Source organism: Anopheles merus, chromosome X (genome assembly GCF_017562075.2).
Source record: "Anopheles merus strain MAF chromosome X, AmerM5.1, whole genome shotgun sequence".
NCBI lineage: Eukaryota > Metazoa > Arthropoda > Insecta > Diptera > Culicidae > Anopheles > Anopheles merus.
Window position 1 is genome coordinate 4,149,915 of NC_054081.1, and position 15,901 is coordinate 4,165,815.

A 15,901-nucleotide genomic window follows, 5' to 3' on the forward strand; every position below is an offset into this window, starting at 1 on the left:
TCTTCGACCGCTTCTTTTCTTCCTTCTTCTTTGTGTGTGTATATATCTATATATATGTATATGTAGATTTACGATTTATGATATATCGGAAGTAACGCATCGGAGCACAAAATACCCAGCGGCGGTTGCAGCGCAAAGTGCGTCCACTAGGAGCGCAAAAAAAAACCACTAAACACAAAACAACGGGAGCAAGTATCCGCACCATCCGTGACAGTACATCGCTTGCGTTAAGATTATTTCTGTGCGTACGACTTGGTTTGTGCCACTCGTTTTTTTTTTGTGTGTTTTTTTTTGCGCTGAGTTTGCCTGTTTTTGTTTCTGTTCCTCTTTTTGTCGATTTCCGTTTGCATTGTTTAATAATAATTTTAGTATGATACATGGACCCCCCCCCTACAAAGACAAGTCAATAATTGCCGTTGGGTGTGCTGCTGTTGCGTTTTATGTGTGCGTGTCAGTGGAGGATAGTATCTTAACAAAAATGAGAAATGTAATAAAAAGGAAAAGAGAGAAAGTAAAGCTTCTAAATTATTTACAACAAAATGTTTAGAAGACAGTGAAACAAGCAAGTAAAACAGAAGAATATGAAAAAACAAAAAAGAACAAGAAAGTGAAGGTAAAGAAAAAGAAATGAAAGAAATAAACGAAATAAAAACAATAAATATGAAAACAAATGATAGCCTACAGCGCCTTCACGCACACATGAGAAAACAACAGCAAGCACCCGCCAGCCACACCATTGCACCATTTGAACATACATACACATACACGGTTGGTTTTCGGATTTTGCATACATTGTACTGTGTGTGTGTGTAGGTGTGTGAGTCGCACGGATTATATACTGTACGAGCTCACACAAAAGTTAATCCCCCGGAAATTCGGAACTAGCGAGCGTCCGGGAGCGTTCTGCTGCTGCCTCTTTCCCTGTTCGGTCTTACACGGCTACTTACACACTATAGCAATTCTAACTTCTCGCCTGCGTCGTCGTCGTTCTGTGGATTTATATTTTTTTTCCTCCTTCCTTTCTCCCCGTTTGCAGTGTAACGCAAAAGCACCCTCAAACACCCGCTGCTGCAACAACAACGAAAAAAAAATGGCACCGGAACGAAGTAGCTAAATCAGTGGACACTGTAGGGACACCTTGGGAGCACGGGGTAGGGAAGGGATGGTGGGTATGCAACAGCACAGAAGCTGGCGGACAAAGTTAGCCACTTCCGGGGGCACAACAGTTCAGCCACAGCTTCACTAAACTAACAAAACAGAAGAACGGGAAAAAAATCACTGCATTCAGGCTCGTCCATAAAAACCGGAACGCTTACGACGCACGGTAGAGATTACATGGGTGGGTAATAATAATTTAGTGGAAAGCCTGGGCCACCTGGCGGGCAAGAAAACGTATCCGTACTCAAAATTGAACCAAACCGGGAGTTATGAGGGATTGGGGAGGGGATGGAAAGGGCCATAGAAATACTATTGGCGGTATGCCATCTCGCACACAAGAAAGCCCAGACGAACGTTCTAGTGCGTCCGGTCAAGTACGGCAACAAACAAAAATAAAACAAATCAAAGAAGAGCGATCATCTTCTGCTGGAAGATATTGCCGCCCTTTCTTTCTCGCTCTGCCGCTATGCTTTTCGCTCTCGACTCGAACGCTTCAGATTGATCGCTGTTATCGCAACGCTGATTCAACGACGCAGTGACGCCATATTGAATGTACTTGGACGCTGGCTGGCTGTGTGTGTGTGTTAGTGGCTTAGTAGCACGAGCCCGCCTGTTGCTGGTAGCGCCGCAGCCGCCTGTTCCAGTCGTCCTTCCACTCGATGATGATGGTTTTCGGGCCGAGCATCAGGTTCTCGCCGTTGCTTTTCGCATCCATGCCGAGGATCAAGTAGGACCTAGTAGCATCGCAAGCAAATGAAAAAAAAAAAAAACGCACGAAAAGGGAAGAGCAAACGTCCGTCATAATATCGCATTGGAGGCAAACAAACAAGAAGGATCCCCAAGACCCCGTCTAGTGTCACTTACTTGTTGATCTTGATGTTGGGACAGCGACAGTCGAGATTCTTCGCCGGTACCAGCAGCCCGATGCTCGATTTGCGCTGGCTCGCCAGCAGCAGCGGCCCGTTCGACTTGAACACCGACTGGATCTGCAGGTTGAAGCGGACCTCGTCGCGGGGCGCATTCTTGCCGCCGGGTGTGGTGCGGCCCGTCACCTTCGCCATGATGGCTGTACCGGAAGCAACGATAGGGGGAAGTTACAGAGTGATGGTTAGCAAGCAAAAAAAAAACCAAAAAAAAATACAAAAAAAAAACAAAAAAACACTCCTCCCACGTCACAGGCTTTATTGTGTAATTGGAAGAGAGAGAGAAAAAAAGTGTAAACAAACAAAGACATTACCATAATCGCGCTTGCAGAATTTGTTCAGATTGAGCCGCTTGGTGTCGAATTTGCATTTGCCACAGTCTGAAAGAGAGTGAAGTGGAATGAGAAGAGAAGGGCGAAAAAAAAGAAGTTAATTCTAGTATTGCTTTCATTTCATTATCCTGCCGAAGCTTCAGCAACAGAAGCTGTGCACACAAAATGGCGCTTACAATCATAACAAACGCCTCCATCCACCAACCAATCTGTGTGTTGTATCACTTTCATACGTTGCTCTGTTTTTAAAATGTGTTTTTTTTTTTTTTTCGTGTTCCTTAAAGCAAAATATGTTGTTTTTTTACCGCTTCTGAGCCAGCCTGAAATTGTTTACCGCAAACTGGATTATGAACTCGGCCAACAACGCAGAGCTTCAAAGCAAACACGCGCACACACACACACACACACACACGGCCATAGATACGTATGAAAACAAATTTTTAATCTGTTGCCAATTTATTTATATGCAAATTTTTCGCCATCCATGAATATCCATGAATGCAGCTAGAATGTGTAGTGTGTTTTTGTTGTTGCTGTTGTTGGTTTTCTTCTGCCTTCCACTCCATTGGATTCGCCAGCTGGTATCTCGGTCGTATTTTTTGTTGTCATTTTAGAGATTCTGTGTTTTTCTTATTGAGAATTATTATCGAGAATATCAATTCCAATAAGTGAAACGAATCGAAAACAACAATGTTTTGGCTTTTGCAAGCGGATATTGCAAAAAGGGAATGAAGGGAGTCGCATTGAAAAAACACACACACACACACACACACACACACACACACACACACACACACACACACACACACACACACACACACACACACACACACACACACACACACACACACACATTCAAACGCAAAGGAAAAGTGCACTAAAGGAAGAGAAAACTAGAAGTGTGCGGAAAAAAATGCATCGATACGCTAATAATTGTGCACGGGTATGGGTAAAGCTTTCGGCTGCACAAGGGAACAAACTTTGCACCAATGTACAGTGGTGGTCTAGGATATAAGTGGCCTCCGTTGGTATAGCTGACATTTTTAGTTGTATACCCAAATTTTTGAATTTCATATATTAAAACATGCTACAGAAAGTACAGTGGAGCGCCGTTTATCCGGGTACCTTTTATCCGGCTATTCGTTTATCCGTGCAGTTCAGAAATGACAGTTCAATACAAAAGTGACATTGCGTTCAGAGGAGGATATTTAAAAAAAAAACGGTTGTCAGAGCACATTGTCACAACAAAAAAACACTATCATTCATCGCAAATTTCAAACATTCTCATTTAAAAACACAAAGTTAATTAAAATTTGCTAATTTGTATCAAAACATAAGACTGATTTCAAACAAAATTCAATAATTTTGCGCTTAAATATATTCTTTGACCCATTATCCGTGTTATTCGCATATCCGGGCGAGGTCAAGTCCCGATGAGCCCGGATAAACGGCGCTCCACTGTACATGGACGCGAGCTACTTGACGAAGACTGTAGGGGCAAAAAAACATAAACAATTGAGGTTTTTATTCTAAGAATGTACTTTTTGCATGAAGGTTGACATTACGGCAGTTAGAAATTAAGTCAATTGTTCATTCAAAATCTTGTAAAGAATTATTATGATCTGTTTCATAGCGATTTACTGAAAGAATCCGTTTTACAGTTTAAATCTGCAAGCCTCCACAATATATACCAGTTTAGGATTTGATGTAAAAATTTACTGTATTTTTTCATGTAGGCTACTGTGGAGGATCGTCCAAATCAATCGGGGAGAAGAAAATATACTTAAATTAATTAAAAGATTTTATTTTTTAAGTATTTAGAAAACCTATCATTAATTTAAGCTTTTTAAAAAACAATTTTTTCTGTTTCCCTCCTTTGTAAAGTGCGATGAGGAAACGGTGACCTTATCCAATTGACCAGCACTGTACAGCACTGGCAGCCTTGATTTAGGGGTACTTTTTTTTACTTTAGTGCTTATTCAGGACCAGCCAAAAACAAATAAAGAAGAGCAAGCAAAGCACACAGGACAAGCAACTTCTTATCGTAACGCCACAACCGTAAACAAACCGTGGTGCGGTGGTGGTGGTGGTGCTGCTGCTGCTAGTTTACTCACTTTCTTTGGTGCTTTCGCTCGCGTCCGGATCGTACTGGTAGGATTCTGGGGCCGTGTTCTGCGCCTGATGGTTGATGTTGATGACGCGGGGAATTTCTGAGCACCGGAAAGAAAAGAACGAGAGAGAGAGAGAGAGAGAGAGAGAGAGAGAGAGAGAGAGAGAGAGAGAGAGAGAGAGAGAAAAAGAGAGCTATCGTTTAGTAGTGTGCGCGAAGCTAAATTTATGTACAGCCATCTCGAAACAATTAATTTTGCATTTTTAATGTGCCGTACGCGGCTGATAACCAGGAAAGCATGGAGAGCACATAGCTCGCTGGGAAGCAGTTTGGCTTTTCATTTGTGTGTGTTTGTTTCAGGTCACACACGCACTGGTTTCGGTTTTAATTAACTGTCTCTCGTTCGGGAAGGCGGGTTGAGAGTGCCTGAACCACGAGGACGCCGAAGAAGTAGCTCCACAGTAGAAGTCGTAGCGCTAGTAGTAGCAGGCAGACCCTTCCACTAGACACCAGCACACTTGTGCCAAGAGTTTGGGGCAATGCTACCGACTGGTCCACAGGCCCCAACCATTTCCACCAACACAAAAACCCAATGCCCCCCGCGGATACGTACTTATGCACGGTGCGATATGCGAGCGGCTCTGCTGGTAGCCGCGGGCGCACCGGTTGCAGTTCAGTCCCGTTACGCCTTCCTTGCAGGTGCACTGGCCCGTCGTGTGGTTGCAGCTCTTGCCGGACGACCCGATCGGATGGCAGTCGCAGGCTGTGGAAGAGAGGAGAAGGTCGGACAAGGAAAAATAAATCAAACGAAAAACTAGAGTAATCGCTGGTAGTGGTGGATGATTTATGGAGCCGCACCGCATCGCCTCCCCGCCGCGCGGTCGTCGAGCGAGCGTCGATTGTTCGCGATGGGGCCAACGGGACAACAAACGGGCAAGGCCACCCCGGCTGCGCGGTTTGCGCTATCTTCTGCCGCGCATCAGCCAACCTGGCCGCCTGGAGGTTGCTGGCGGAGCACGTACGCAGGCGGTACCGGGGAGCTCCTTTCGCTTCCCAAAACGATTGCTTGGATTGAACTTCCGCCAAACGTTCGAGATGGGTTTTTTTTTTACCGTTACTGGAATTGATTTGAAAGCGGTAGAAGCTGGAGTGTTTGCAGAGTGGAGCCTAGGAACGGTTAATGATGATTGACTTCTTGCGAATTTTTGTTTTTTTTGGCTTCCTGCGCCACTGCCACGCTAATTAGAGCCTGCCGGACCCCATTGACCCACGTGGGCTGCCTGCCCTTGGCAGTGATCTTTAATCAAACTATTCAGCGAGCCAGCCTCGTCAAATGGCACCGCTGCCAGAGTATCAACGCTATCAGCTCCAGTAAGCAAAGATCTGTCCACCAGTATGGGGCGGCCTTGAGCATATCGCGCATCCGCGAACCAGCGCCTCTCCGTTGCATGGTTGTTGTGCATCGAACCGCTGCTTCGCTCCTATCTGCCGCGCTCGATCGCGGCCTGCTATCTTCGGCCCGGGGCGCAGTGCAGGGCAGTAAATCTTGTCGCGTGCCGCAGGCTGGCGTTTCACACCGTGCCGTTCGCCTCCACCAAATGTCTCTATTATTTACCTTAATTAAATACAAACGCGTTCATCACGCACCCGGCCGGCGCAAGTGAAACAGAAGCATTCATAGGGTGCGCGCCCGCCGACGCCCGAGTCTGTTGGTCGAGGTGAATGGCCATTCCGTTCCTTTTTCTTTATCTCAGTTTTTATGTTTTTTTTTGGTTTGTCACACGCAATCCATTTCAAATTACACGCAGCATTCAGTTGAGCGTTAGAGAGAACTACTGCTTCAACGCCTCTTACCTCTTTGCGCAAACCGCAGCGAGAGGCTGAAGGACACCGAGAGCATTCATTGCTGTTGGAGTGTTTGGATTAGGTCGAATGTTGAATGTCTGAAGAGAGGAAAACAGTGCTCCAACAGCGGCATCAGGTGAGCGGTTTGCTTCAACAAGCTACAATCTGGTTGGAGTTGGTTGTTTGGAAGATATATCAAGATATTGGCGGAGTTACCAGAACCAGAAGATGCTCCAGATGTTCACGCGTTGTGGCATTTGTAGTCTTCATTTGTATGTTCTTCGTTGTTTAGCATGATCTGTCAAAGCCAGCACTTGCCTGACACGGCAGCTCGTGTGGAGTGACAATTATCCAGCGTGATTCATGACCTCGCTCCGTTTTCGGCAGCAGCGACAGTAGCGCGCTCCGGTGTTACGCTCTACGGCTCGATGATGTATCATTAAAATCCTCAAAAAAACGGCTCGAGGTCTTGAGAACACCCACATCAAAGGGAACCTTTCGTACCTAGCAGCTAGAAGTGGCGTGTACGGTTTACGCCAATACTTACGCTTGCAGGTTTTCTTGTGCGTGATCGGTTTGGTCGGATCCTTGAAGAAGCCCTCGCGGCAGTAGTGGCAGTGGCGGCCGGTGGTGTCGTGCCGGCAGTCGGTGCACACGCCGCCCGAAACGCGCCCGGACATCTTGTACAGGTCGAGATTGAAGCGGCACTTCCGGGCGTGTCCGTTACACTGGCAGGCTGGAAGTGAAGAGCGAAGTGAAAAAAAGGTCGTATTAAACATTGAAAACACGGAAGGCTAGGCTGTTGCTGGCTAGGCATCCTCCGAAGGTTCCGCTAAGGGTACGCGGCAGCAGTGCCCGGATTGGAATGTGCCCTCCTTGGTTGGGTTTCAAATTGCCTGCAAATTGGGTCGCATATTTTTACAAAATCAACCAGTCCCCGGAGTCCCTTTTGGATGACTTCCCTCCCCGGGACGGCTCACCGGAGGCGTACAAACAAAACCGAGCTGAAGAAAAACATTAAAAAAGCAGCAGGAATGTAATTGATAATTCATTACTCCCCCGGGAGGGGCTTGTCGCTAGCGAGGAGCGGTAGAAAGGGGCGCCGACACACGCACACATAGAGCCTCGGGCACCCTTTTAAGGTGATTATGCCCGATAGGACGTCCTGTCCGCCCGCCCGCCCCACCCTCGTGGAAGGACGTTTGATTGGCCGAACGCGGGAACGCAACCAAGGAAGACATCAGCAATTTGTCGCACGGCAGAAACTGCCTACGGTTCGCAGGCTCAGCGAGCGATCAATCGAACAGGCAAAAGACGTCGACGACGTGTGCGACGAATATGGAAACCTGCTCCCATGCCGTGCTGCCATGTCGTCCGGCCCGACAGGGCAATGAGGAGTGGTGTGCCCGAAAACGGCACCGATAAACGCGCGAGATAGCGAAACGCTTGCTGCGGAATCCGTCCAGACCCCGTTCGGATGCGTCCGGACGGTCGTAAAAGGCAAGCCACTGCGTCGTCGTCGTCGTCGTTGCAATCGTCCCGGGAGCCTCTGTGCCGACAGGTATGAATAGGCTGCTTTGCACAGTGCCAAGCAATCGGGGAGAGCTTGGAGAAGCTTTTTTTTCGGGGAAGAAACATTGGAACATCACAAAAAGGTTTTTATTCTTTTTGGAGGAGTTCCATCACAATGGAACAATAAAAGAGGCCTCTTAAGAACGGGCCCCCGTGGACGGTGTTTTTCGTGACGGTTTCGACTGTCCCGCTGTGTTCTGTTACGGCTCGAAGGTTAAAATTGTCACAGCCCTCTCTCTCTCTCTGTCTCTGCTTGGCGGCACGACTTCTTTTTTTGCGCTCACCGTGTACTGATTGTTAACAGAATTGGCTGTAACTCCTACCAAGACTCGCTCGTAGCTCAGTTTTCACGCGCGATCTTCCTTTGACACTGTTCCACACCCTGAACAGCACCAAGCTGGTGGCAGCTTGGGGAGAGGTCTATTAGCAATCCCAGGCAACGGTACCTATTGCTAACTCTCTGCCACTGCCTTTCCCAACGTCTGAAACGCATTGAGGGTTTGCTGCGTAGCACAGACCCGGAGCATCCAAAGGGAAGACCTTTAGGAATGGAGACCTCCGAGGACAGTAAACAGTCCCCCAGCCTGACCAACAAGGACATGAAGATCCCGGACCGACCGGACTGGTTTCCGTGGACTTGACACATTCCGAGCGTGCAAGGTGCTGCGCTGATGCCCGATGCCCACAAAAGGCAGTCAAATTAATATCAATAAACATTTGCCACGAACGTGCTGGCGGGTGCTGCGCTTGCGCGGTGACGTATTGGCGTTGATCGATCGGCCCGATCGCTTCCATTCGTCTTCAGGCATCACTTTCACGCTGGGCCTTTTATTTCCACCATTTATTGCTGGGATCTTGGGGGGGTTTTTTTCGGTTACGTCGCTGCATTTTTTGCTTCTTTTTGCTGGAATAAGACGACTACAAGATGTCGGGTGGAAAGGGCAGGAATTGTGTCACTGTTGTCGCCCGCCCCCCCAGTTGCCGTTTCCGCGTCCACTGTGCAGCCGAACAATCGTCCAAAAGGCCGGAGTTAGCTTTTGTTGGCAAAAAGGTCAACCGGGTCCGGCGATCAAGATAACCAGTACCAGGCAGGTGAGGGGTGGCATGAATGTGATGAAACCGTGCAGTCAGAATTCCTGTCGCGAGTGCAAACATTGTGGCAAGTACAAGTGTGTTGCATTCTGTTGGCTGCTGGGATTTTCAGCAGCAGTCAGCAGAGCTAGTAGCTATCGGCTAGTTCCCGTTGATGTCTTGCTGAGCTGAATTTCACCTGGAAGTGGGGTGGTGGGGGATGTTTCGTGTGCGTGCGAACTGCTTCCAACTACGGAGAAGAAGGAAATCCTTCTTACTGGAACATCAAGCCGCAAAATCAAGGTCTTCTTGGAGATCTCTCCAACCTCCCGCAGGAGAGAAGTCATCGCCCACTGCAAAACCCTTCCCGTTGGTCGCAGCATCCTTTGAGGGATCTTTCTGACATTCTGACACCAATAAATGGGAATTGGGAGATAAAATCCTCCTCTTCCTGTCATTTCTTTCCCCTACCCGTGTCCAATGAGGACAAAATGGGGAAAGGGTGCTTTCAGTTTTACGAGCACAACCGGACAAGTCAGCAGCAGCAGCAGCAAAAAAAGGCTGCCCCATAAATCAATTAATTAGTGCCTACTAACGCCTCCGTGGCCGAGGGCACACAACTCTCCGGCGAGATCAGCGCCGGCCGCGAGTGGACGTATTAATTGAAATTTAAACGCAACCTGTCGCTCGACACTCGTCTGCCGAATTTCGGGTAGGAATTGGGGTGGATTGTGCAAACGAAGCGGCGGGGTACGAAAACATCTATCCCCCAATAAAGCAGAGCCCTCAATCGGTTTATGGAACCTCTTTTTTTTCATTCGAGAGTGGCTATAAAATTAGGTGATGGATTCGTTTCTCGCTGTCTTGTTGGGTTTGTTTGTTTCGACACCAGACAACTATGTGTGTCTGTGTGTGGTTGTAAAAAATCTGCACGACTTTCGTTAACGTTTTTATTCCGATAAGCCGGATGCCTTCGCTCCGATATCCGGCTCCGAAGAGCGTTTCTTCCAGCACAGTCCAGCGTTTCTGTCCAGCTGATGTAGCAGGTTTGCCGCTTCCAAAGACATTGCACCAGACAGAGCGTGAGAACGACTGCCTGAGACGCTTGCGTTGGATGGTAATGCGTTTTTCTTTGCCGTTTGCTTTCCACCGTAAACCGAAAAGCACCGAATTTGGCTAAAATGCGCACCCATCAGTAGCGGCAATCAAGAGATAAAGTGGATGATATTCATTAAAGCGCGATTAGCAGCTGGAAGACGCTGAATGCGATGCCCCGATGCGCCGATCCAGCGGCGATAATCCCGGCCGGCAAGTGCGGAATCCTTCTTCAAACACTTTTGGAGCCGTCGCGACCATCATCTGTTTGTGATTTTATTTACCTTTCCCGTCTGACATTTCCGTCACCAATTGCGGCATCGGCAGTGGCGGCGGAGCTCCAGGAAATCGATAGAACTAACCACCAGCGGTGTCTGCAACCGGTTCACTCCGGCGACCGAATCCAATCGTCGGAGGATTCCTCGCGGTGCCGAAATTGCGCCGCCCGAGACGGGTCCGGGACGGGGGGACCGTGCCTCCTTGCAACAGGTTTTGAGCGCTGACCGCTCCCCTGTTTTGAGCGGCGGGCGTGTTTATGTAAATTATGCAAACAGCATAAAAATAATGAACAAACCCCAATGCATGCATGCCCGTCGGGTGATTTGTTTCCGCTCGGTGTGCCTGTTTGTCGCACGGACTGAGCGGGCCCGTGCGGTCGCCCCGACCTTACACCGTGTGCTCGAGTTTCGACGCCTGCCAGGGTGGGAAGACTGTCCTCGCGGCTGATGATGTTTGACACCTCTATCGAAAGCGTGCGTAAACATAGCACACGCGTCCTCGCCAGACCCTGCAACTTGTTGTAACTTGAGCTTTAATCTTCCGAAAATCTCCGTGTGTGTGTGTTGCATTATTCAAACCGGAGCGCGAGCGCTTCTGGTTTTTCAACGCCGTCGGACACCGATCAACGATCTTGCGCACTACAGGCAGGGTCTGAAAGACAAGCTTTTTATTGTTCAATTTTAAGTTGGAGGATATTGCGCAGAGAAGAGCGTGCAGCGACAGCGGTCCTTAGGTTCTGCTTAGGCGGATGGAAAAGTTGACACTGTTTCAAGCACAACTAGCATATTCGAAAAATAGATGTCTAATTGCTGATAACTCAAACTATAGAGCGTTATTAACCAAGGTTTGAGATGAACATTATGAAAAGGTAAAAGGTTACAGATGCAGTATAGCCTCATCTACAATTTCGAATAGTTGAATGCCCGATTCAGAAAGCTTACGTTTAGATTCTTCAAAAAAGCTGTATAGTAACCAGTTACGGATCTTGAGTAGTGATGGGGAAAATGAAGATTTCGTCGGAATCGATTCCGGCTAGCTCCGAAATTTTCTGGAATCGATTCCAGATAGTAGGTCCGGAATCAGTTTCCAGAATCGATTCCGGAACCAATTTCGGAATCGGCTCCGGAACCAACTCCAGAATCGGCTCCGGAATTGGTTCCGGAATCGGCTCCGAAATTGGTTCCGGAATCGGCTCCGGAACTAGTTTCGGAATCAGCTCCGGAATCGGAATTGGATCCGAAATTGGTTTCGGAATCGGCTCCGGAATAGGAATTAGCTCCGGAATCAGATTCAGCTACGGAATCGGAACCGGTTCCGGAATTGGCCACGGAATCGGAACCGGTTCCGGAATTGGCCACGGAATCGGAACCGGTTCCGACATCGGAATTGACTCCGAAATCAGAATTGGCTTCAGGAGTCGGTTTGGGCATCTTCATAGGAATAGGCGTTTGGGTCTAATGATGCTATGTGTTGATAGCGACAAAGAATCAAAATTTACTTGTAAATGATCTATTCACATGGACTTATTTCGCTTCCCACACTTCTTATTTGAATTCAAACCATTCCATTTCTGGAGTCAAGTTCTGATTCCGGAGCCGCTTCCGACCCTGGAATCGATTCCGGAGTCAACTCCGAAGCCGATTCCGATCCTGGAATCGATTCCGGAGTCAACTCCGGAATCGATTCCGGAATCGACTTCAAAATCGACTCCGGAATCGGAATCGATTCCAGCAGCGGAATCGACTCCGGAATTGATTCAAAATCCCAACTGTTTTTAAACGTCATCTATGAAGCCCGTAGTTACTTCAGAATTGTTAGAAGCGGATAAAAACTGCTTGAGAAACAAGATGACCGTAAAGCCTGAGGCCCCAAGTGGCCGCTTCAGAATTGTTAGCCTAAATTTTGGATGTTCTCTGCCATTTCACCCAAATTAAGAAATACATCTCAACATCTCAGTTCTTACCGCGTATCCCAAAATGAAAGAACAGAAACAAATCAGTGGTTTTGTTTGGCGGATTAAACCAAATTTACATATAAAATACAAAACCGCCCGCTCTTCCTCGCACCTCTACCATTCTTGGCAATCAGAAAAGTGTTCACAGCCTCTCTGTTCTCCACTCCAGAAACGCCAAAATCGCGCGTGGGGTTTGGCGACGTCGCTCGCATCGCACCGCCAGGCAGACAATTAGCGCTGCCGCAGGATCGGGAAATGTAGACGGAATGCGGCCTATCGCTTGCTATCCCGCCCGTCCCCACTGCTATCTGCTCGCACGAAACGTCAAAATTAGTGGCGTTCATTACCGCGCGCCTAATGTCACTCATTATTGGGTGCCGTTTTGCCTGCGCGTCCTGCCGCTCCGAAACCGAAACCAGAGCAGATCGGCGGTGACCCGCGGTAATTCGAGCCGAGGTGCGAATCGTTTGCACTTTCTTCGCCATACCCGCCACCTCCACGCGGAGCCCCGGGGGATGACTAAACACCCACCCTTTCCACCTTCCATCGAATGCCAGGTGTGGCGCGCCCTGAAACCGGCTCAGCGGTACAGTATGGTTACGACGATCGTCATTAGCATTAATGACACGCCAATTAAAATAATTCTCACCTCACGCACAGTCACACACACACACACGGCACGTTTGCACGGATGGAATGTACGACCGGCGGCTTCTCTCGCTCTGTCTCTTACACCTTATTATTAGTGAATGTGCTTGGCTGTTGGATTTTTCTGCTCTCTCTCTGCTTCTTTCTAATAGTGTACATTCATGTTGCTTCACATGTTTACCGCGCGGGTTCGGCTGTGGTGCGGCTACAGCGAACGAGGGGGTTTCGATATTATGTGCGCTTGGCGCTTGAGAAACGTGCAGCGAATAATAACGCTCCACCACGCTGCTCGGTTCGTCGATGATGGGATTAGATTGCATACTGCATACTGCCTTTGCTTCCAATTCGATCTCCCCCAATGCGAGATGCTGGAACTGGAGCAGACGAGGAGCCTTTTTTTGTGCCTTTCGTGTCGATGCCAGCGCCTTTCAATCTCCTCAATCTCTCTCTCTCTCTTCGATGGTAATATTGCTAGCTGGTGACATTATGCCTGATCCTACACCGTCTTGGGTGGCTTTGAAGGATTGAGTTTTGAGCAGTAGAAGAAAAACGGAACAGCACAAGGTTTCCAATTTCCCAACAGCAACAACATCCAGTGTGTGTGTGTGTGTGTGTCTGTGTGTCATTTGTGTCCCATCTGAAGCACACATTTGCCCGGACATTTGCCCCGGATTGATCGATCGGGTCGCCAGAGTGCCGCCCCGGCTTGACCTTTTCCCCAGCCAGCATCGGGAGAGGGAAAGCATCAAATGGATTTTAATGGAAAATTTATTTGAATTCCAATACTCCGACCTCGCGCGGTATCGGACCAAGATCCGAGACGACTCATCTCTTCGACTCGCCCCCGGCTTAGTCCCCTAACCCATCGCCGAGAGCCCCAGGCAGTGGACAAATTGGAATTTATGTGAGCGGGTTCGTGTTTATGACGATCCGAGCAATTAATATCGATTTATCCGGGGCGAGAAAGGGATAGAGCGTGTGTGTGAGACAGAGCAGGACGACGCAAAAGTGGTCGAGAAAGATTCTGGATTCTGGAGAAATCCTCAACGCACTAGTATGTCACCGGAAGGTAACGCGCACACAGTAACATATCAGTGCGTGTGTGTGCGCGTCTGAACAATTAATCGGATTTGAAACGATTCCATCATTTTGCAGTGCTGGTGCGTACTGGACGGTAATTTAGATTGATGAAGATGCGAAAGCCTATGAACCACTCACACACACACACACAGCCATTCGAAAGGGCTCGCCCACCGCACTTTGCTGCCGAGTGTAGGCCGTTACCGGAAAGCGTTACCCAAGCGCACGCACTTCAAGTACCTCCGCCTCTTGTTTTGGCTCTTTCGTGCCGTTACCTAACGGTCGGTAATAAAAAACCCTTCCCTCTCGAAGCAAAACCTCTTCGGCTGAAAAGTTTCTCAAGTGACTCCCCGCTCCTACACGCCCCGACCGACCGATGGCGATTTTTATCACCACCCTTTGGAGGTTTTTAGTGGTTTTTCGCCTCGTAAATCTCGGCGACCTGCGCGCAAACCGAAGGTCGTCACACTTCAAACATTGTAACGCTGCGTGTGACGCTCCCTGTGCGGCGGGCGAGGGAATTCGGTCATCATTGACGAGTCCGCAGCGCATGTTTACAGCAACACGCTGGTGGGCCACGTTGAGCAACGATCCTGGCGCGGAGTGCGCACATCCTGGAAGTTGCCAAGACAAATAAACCGTGTTGGGAGTCGTCGCAGCAGAACAGATGAAAGCGCCACACACGCGCGAAACGGAAGTATCATGAGGCATGAGGCAATCGGGCGTAAACAACCAACGTGTGTGCTGCGACCGGATAGAACTGCGCCCTTCTCCATCGCCCGGGCGGAGTCCGATTACCCGCCGTCACACCGACTCGCCAAGACATGATCGCGCGAACTGTCATCGACGCTCGTTCTCGGGACTGTCCCGAATGCGCGTCTTGCGTGATTACAATAAAATTATAATAAATTACCGGTAATCGGTGATCATTACCGCAGGGGTATGGGGGCCATTATAGGTTCGGTCTATTATGGGCGCAATAATATTGCAGGCTTTGTTTTCGTCGCTGCCTCTTCCGCCGCGCTGTAGGTCCAGGAGCGGCACCCAGAGGGCTGTGGCACCTACGCAGCAGCCAGGCGGAAGATAACGGCAGGCAGGTATTGGGGGTACCTCAGCGGAGGTCAAAAGACTGCCAGAAGAGGGAAATATACATGGCACCGCTTGTGCGTTGGCCGACGTCAAGTAGGCGCTGGCTGTGGCTTCTTGTTGGAGGTTGACTTTGGACTTTGTGGAAGTTTGAAGGTGCTCGAAACTCTGAACATCTGATACTTGGCGCAATCGAACTTCGTCTGTGCACTCCATAGCAGCCTACGCACTTGGGGAATAGTTGCAACAACATCCCGACGCTACGGGGTGTCCTTCAAAGCGCTTCAAAGCCTGCAACTTTAGCACGATCTTATCAGCTTACTTATCTGCACGACTGTCTACGATCGCTTAGAATCCTCCAAAAACTTTTGCTGCTGTGTGTCTGGGCAAACGGTAGGCAATAAAAGTGTGTAGGATCGCTAGATAAGGCTGTCACGAAACGCACTCTGCTCCGCAAGTCACTCACTTTCTCTGGGACGCACGCACCGCAATGGAACAGCAAGGTAGCTGGCCAATCCCGAAAATACTGGCGTGACTCACACGGCCTGACCATTTCGGGTCAGAAGCGTGACCGGCGGCTAGCAGGATGAACGGTACGGGTAAGCCCCGTGGGAAACGTGGTCCAGTGTTGGCGGCACTCAAAATAAACGCCACCCGGAGTGAGATGTTTGTAATATAAAGCAACGCCGGGCAGTCGCCGCATCTGCTGAACAACTGTTGCGCGAGTCGGCGAAAACGGTGTTATTGA

General features: G+C 48.9%; 1 protein-coding gene across 3 annotated transcripts in view; it reads right to left on the bottom strand.

Annotated features, from left to right (window-relative positions):
* Positions 1-15,901, bottom strand: part of LOC121589893 (netrin-B-like) — a 57,159-nt gene continuing 41,258 nt past the window's right edge. For all 3 annotated transcript variants that reach the window (XM_041909159.1, XM_041909151.1, XM_041909146.1), the window contains exons 3-8: positions 6,916-7,104; positions 5,137-5,286; positions 4,528-4,623; positions 2,396-2,461; positions 2,023-2,224; positions 1-1,892 (exon numbers count right to left, since the gene is read on the bottom strand). In XM_041909159.1, coding sequence (XP_041765093.1) covers positions 1,751-1,892; positions 2,023-2,224; positions 2,396-2,461; positions 4,528-4,623; positions 5,137-5,286; positions 6,916-7,104 — 845 coding nt within the window. In that variant the 3' untranslated portion in view covers positions 1-1,750. The remainder of the gene's footprint in view (positions 1,893-2,022; positions 2,225-2,395; positions 2,462-4,527; positions 4,624-5,136; positions 5,287-6,915; positions 7,105-15,901) is intronic.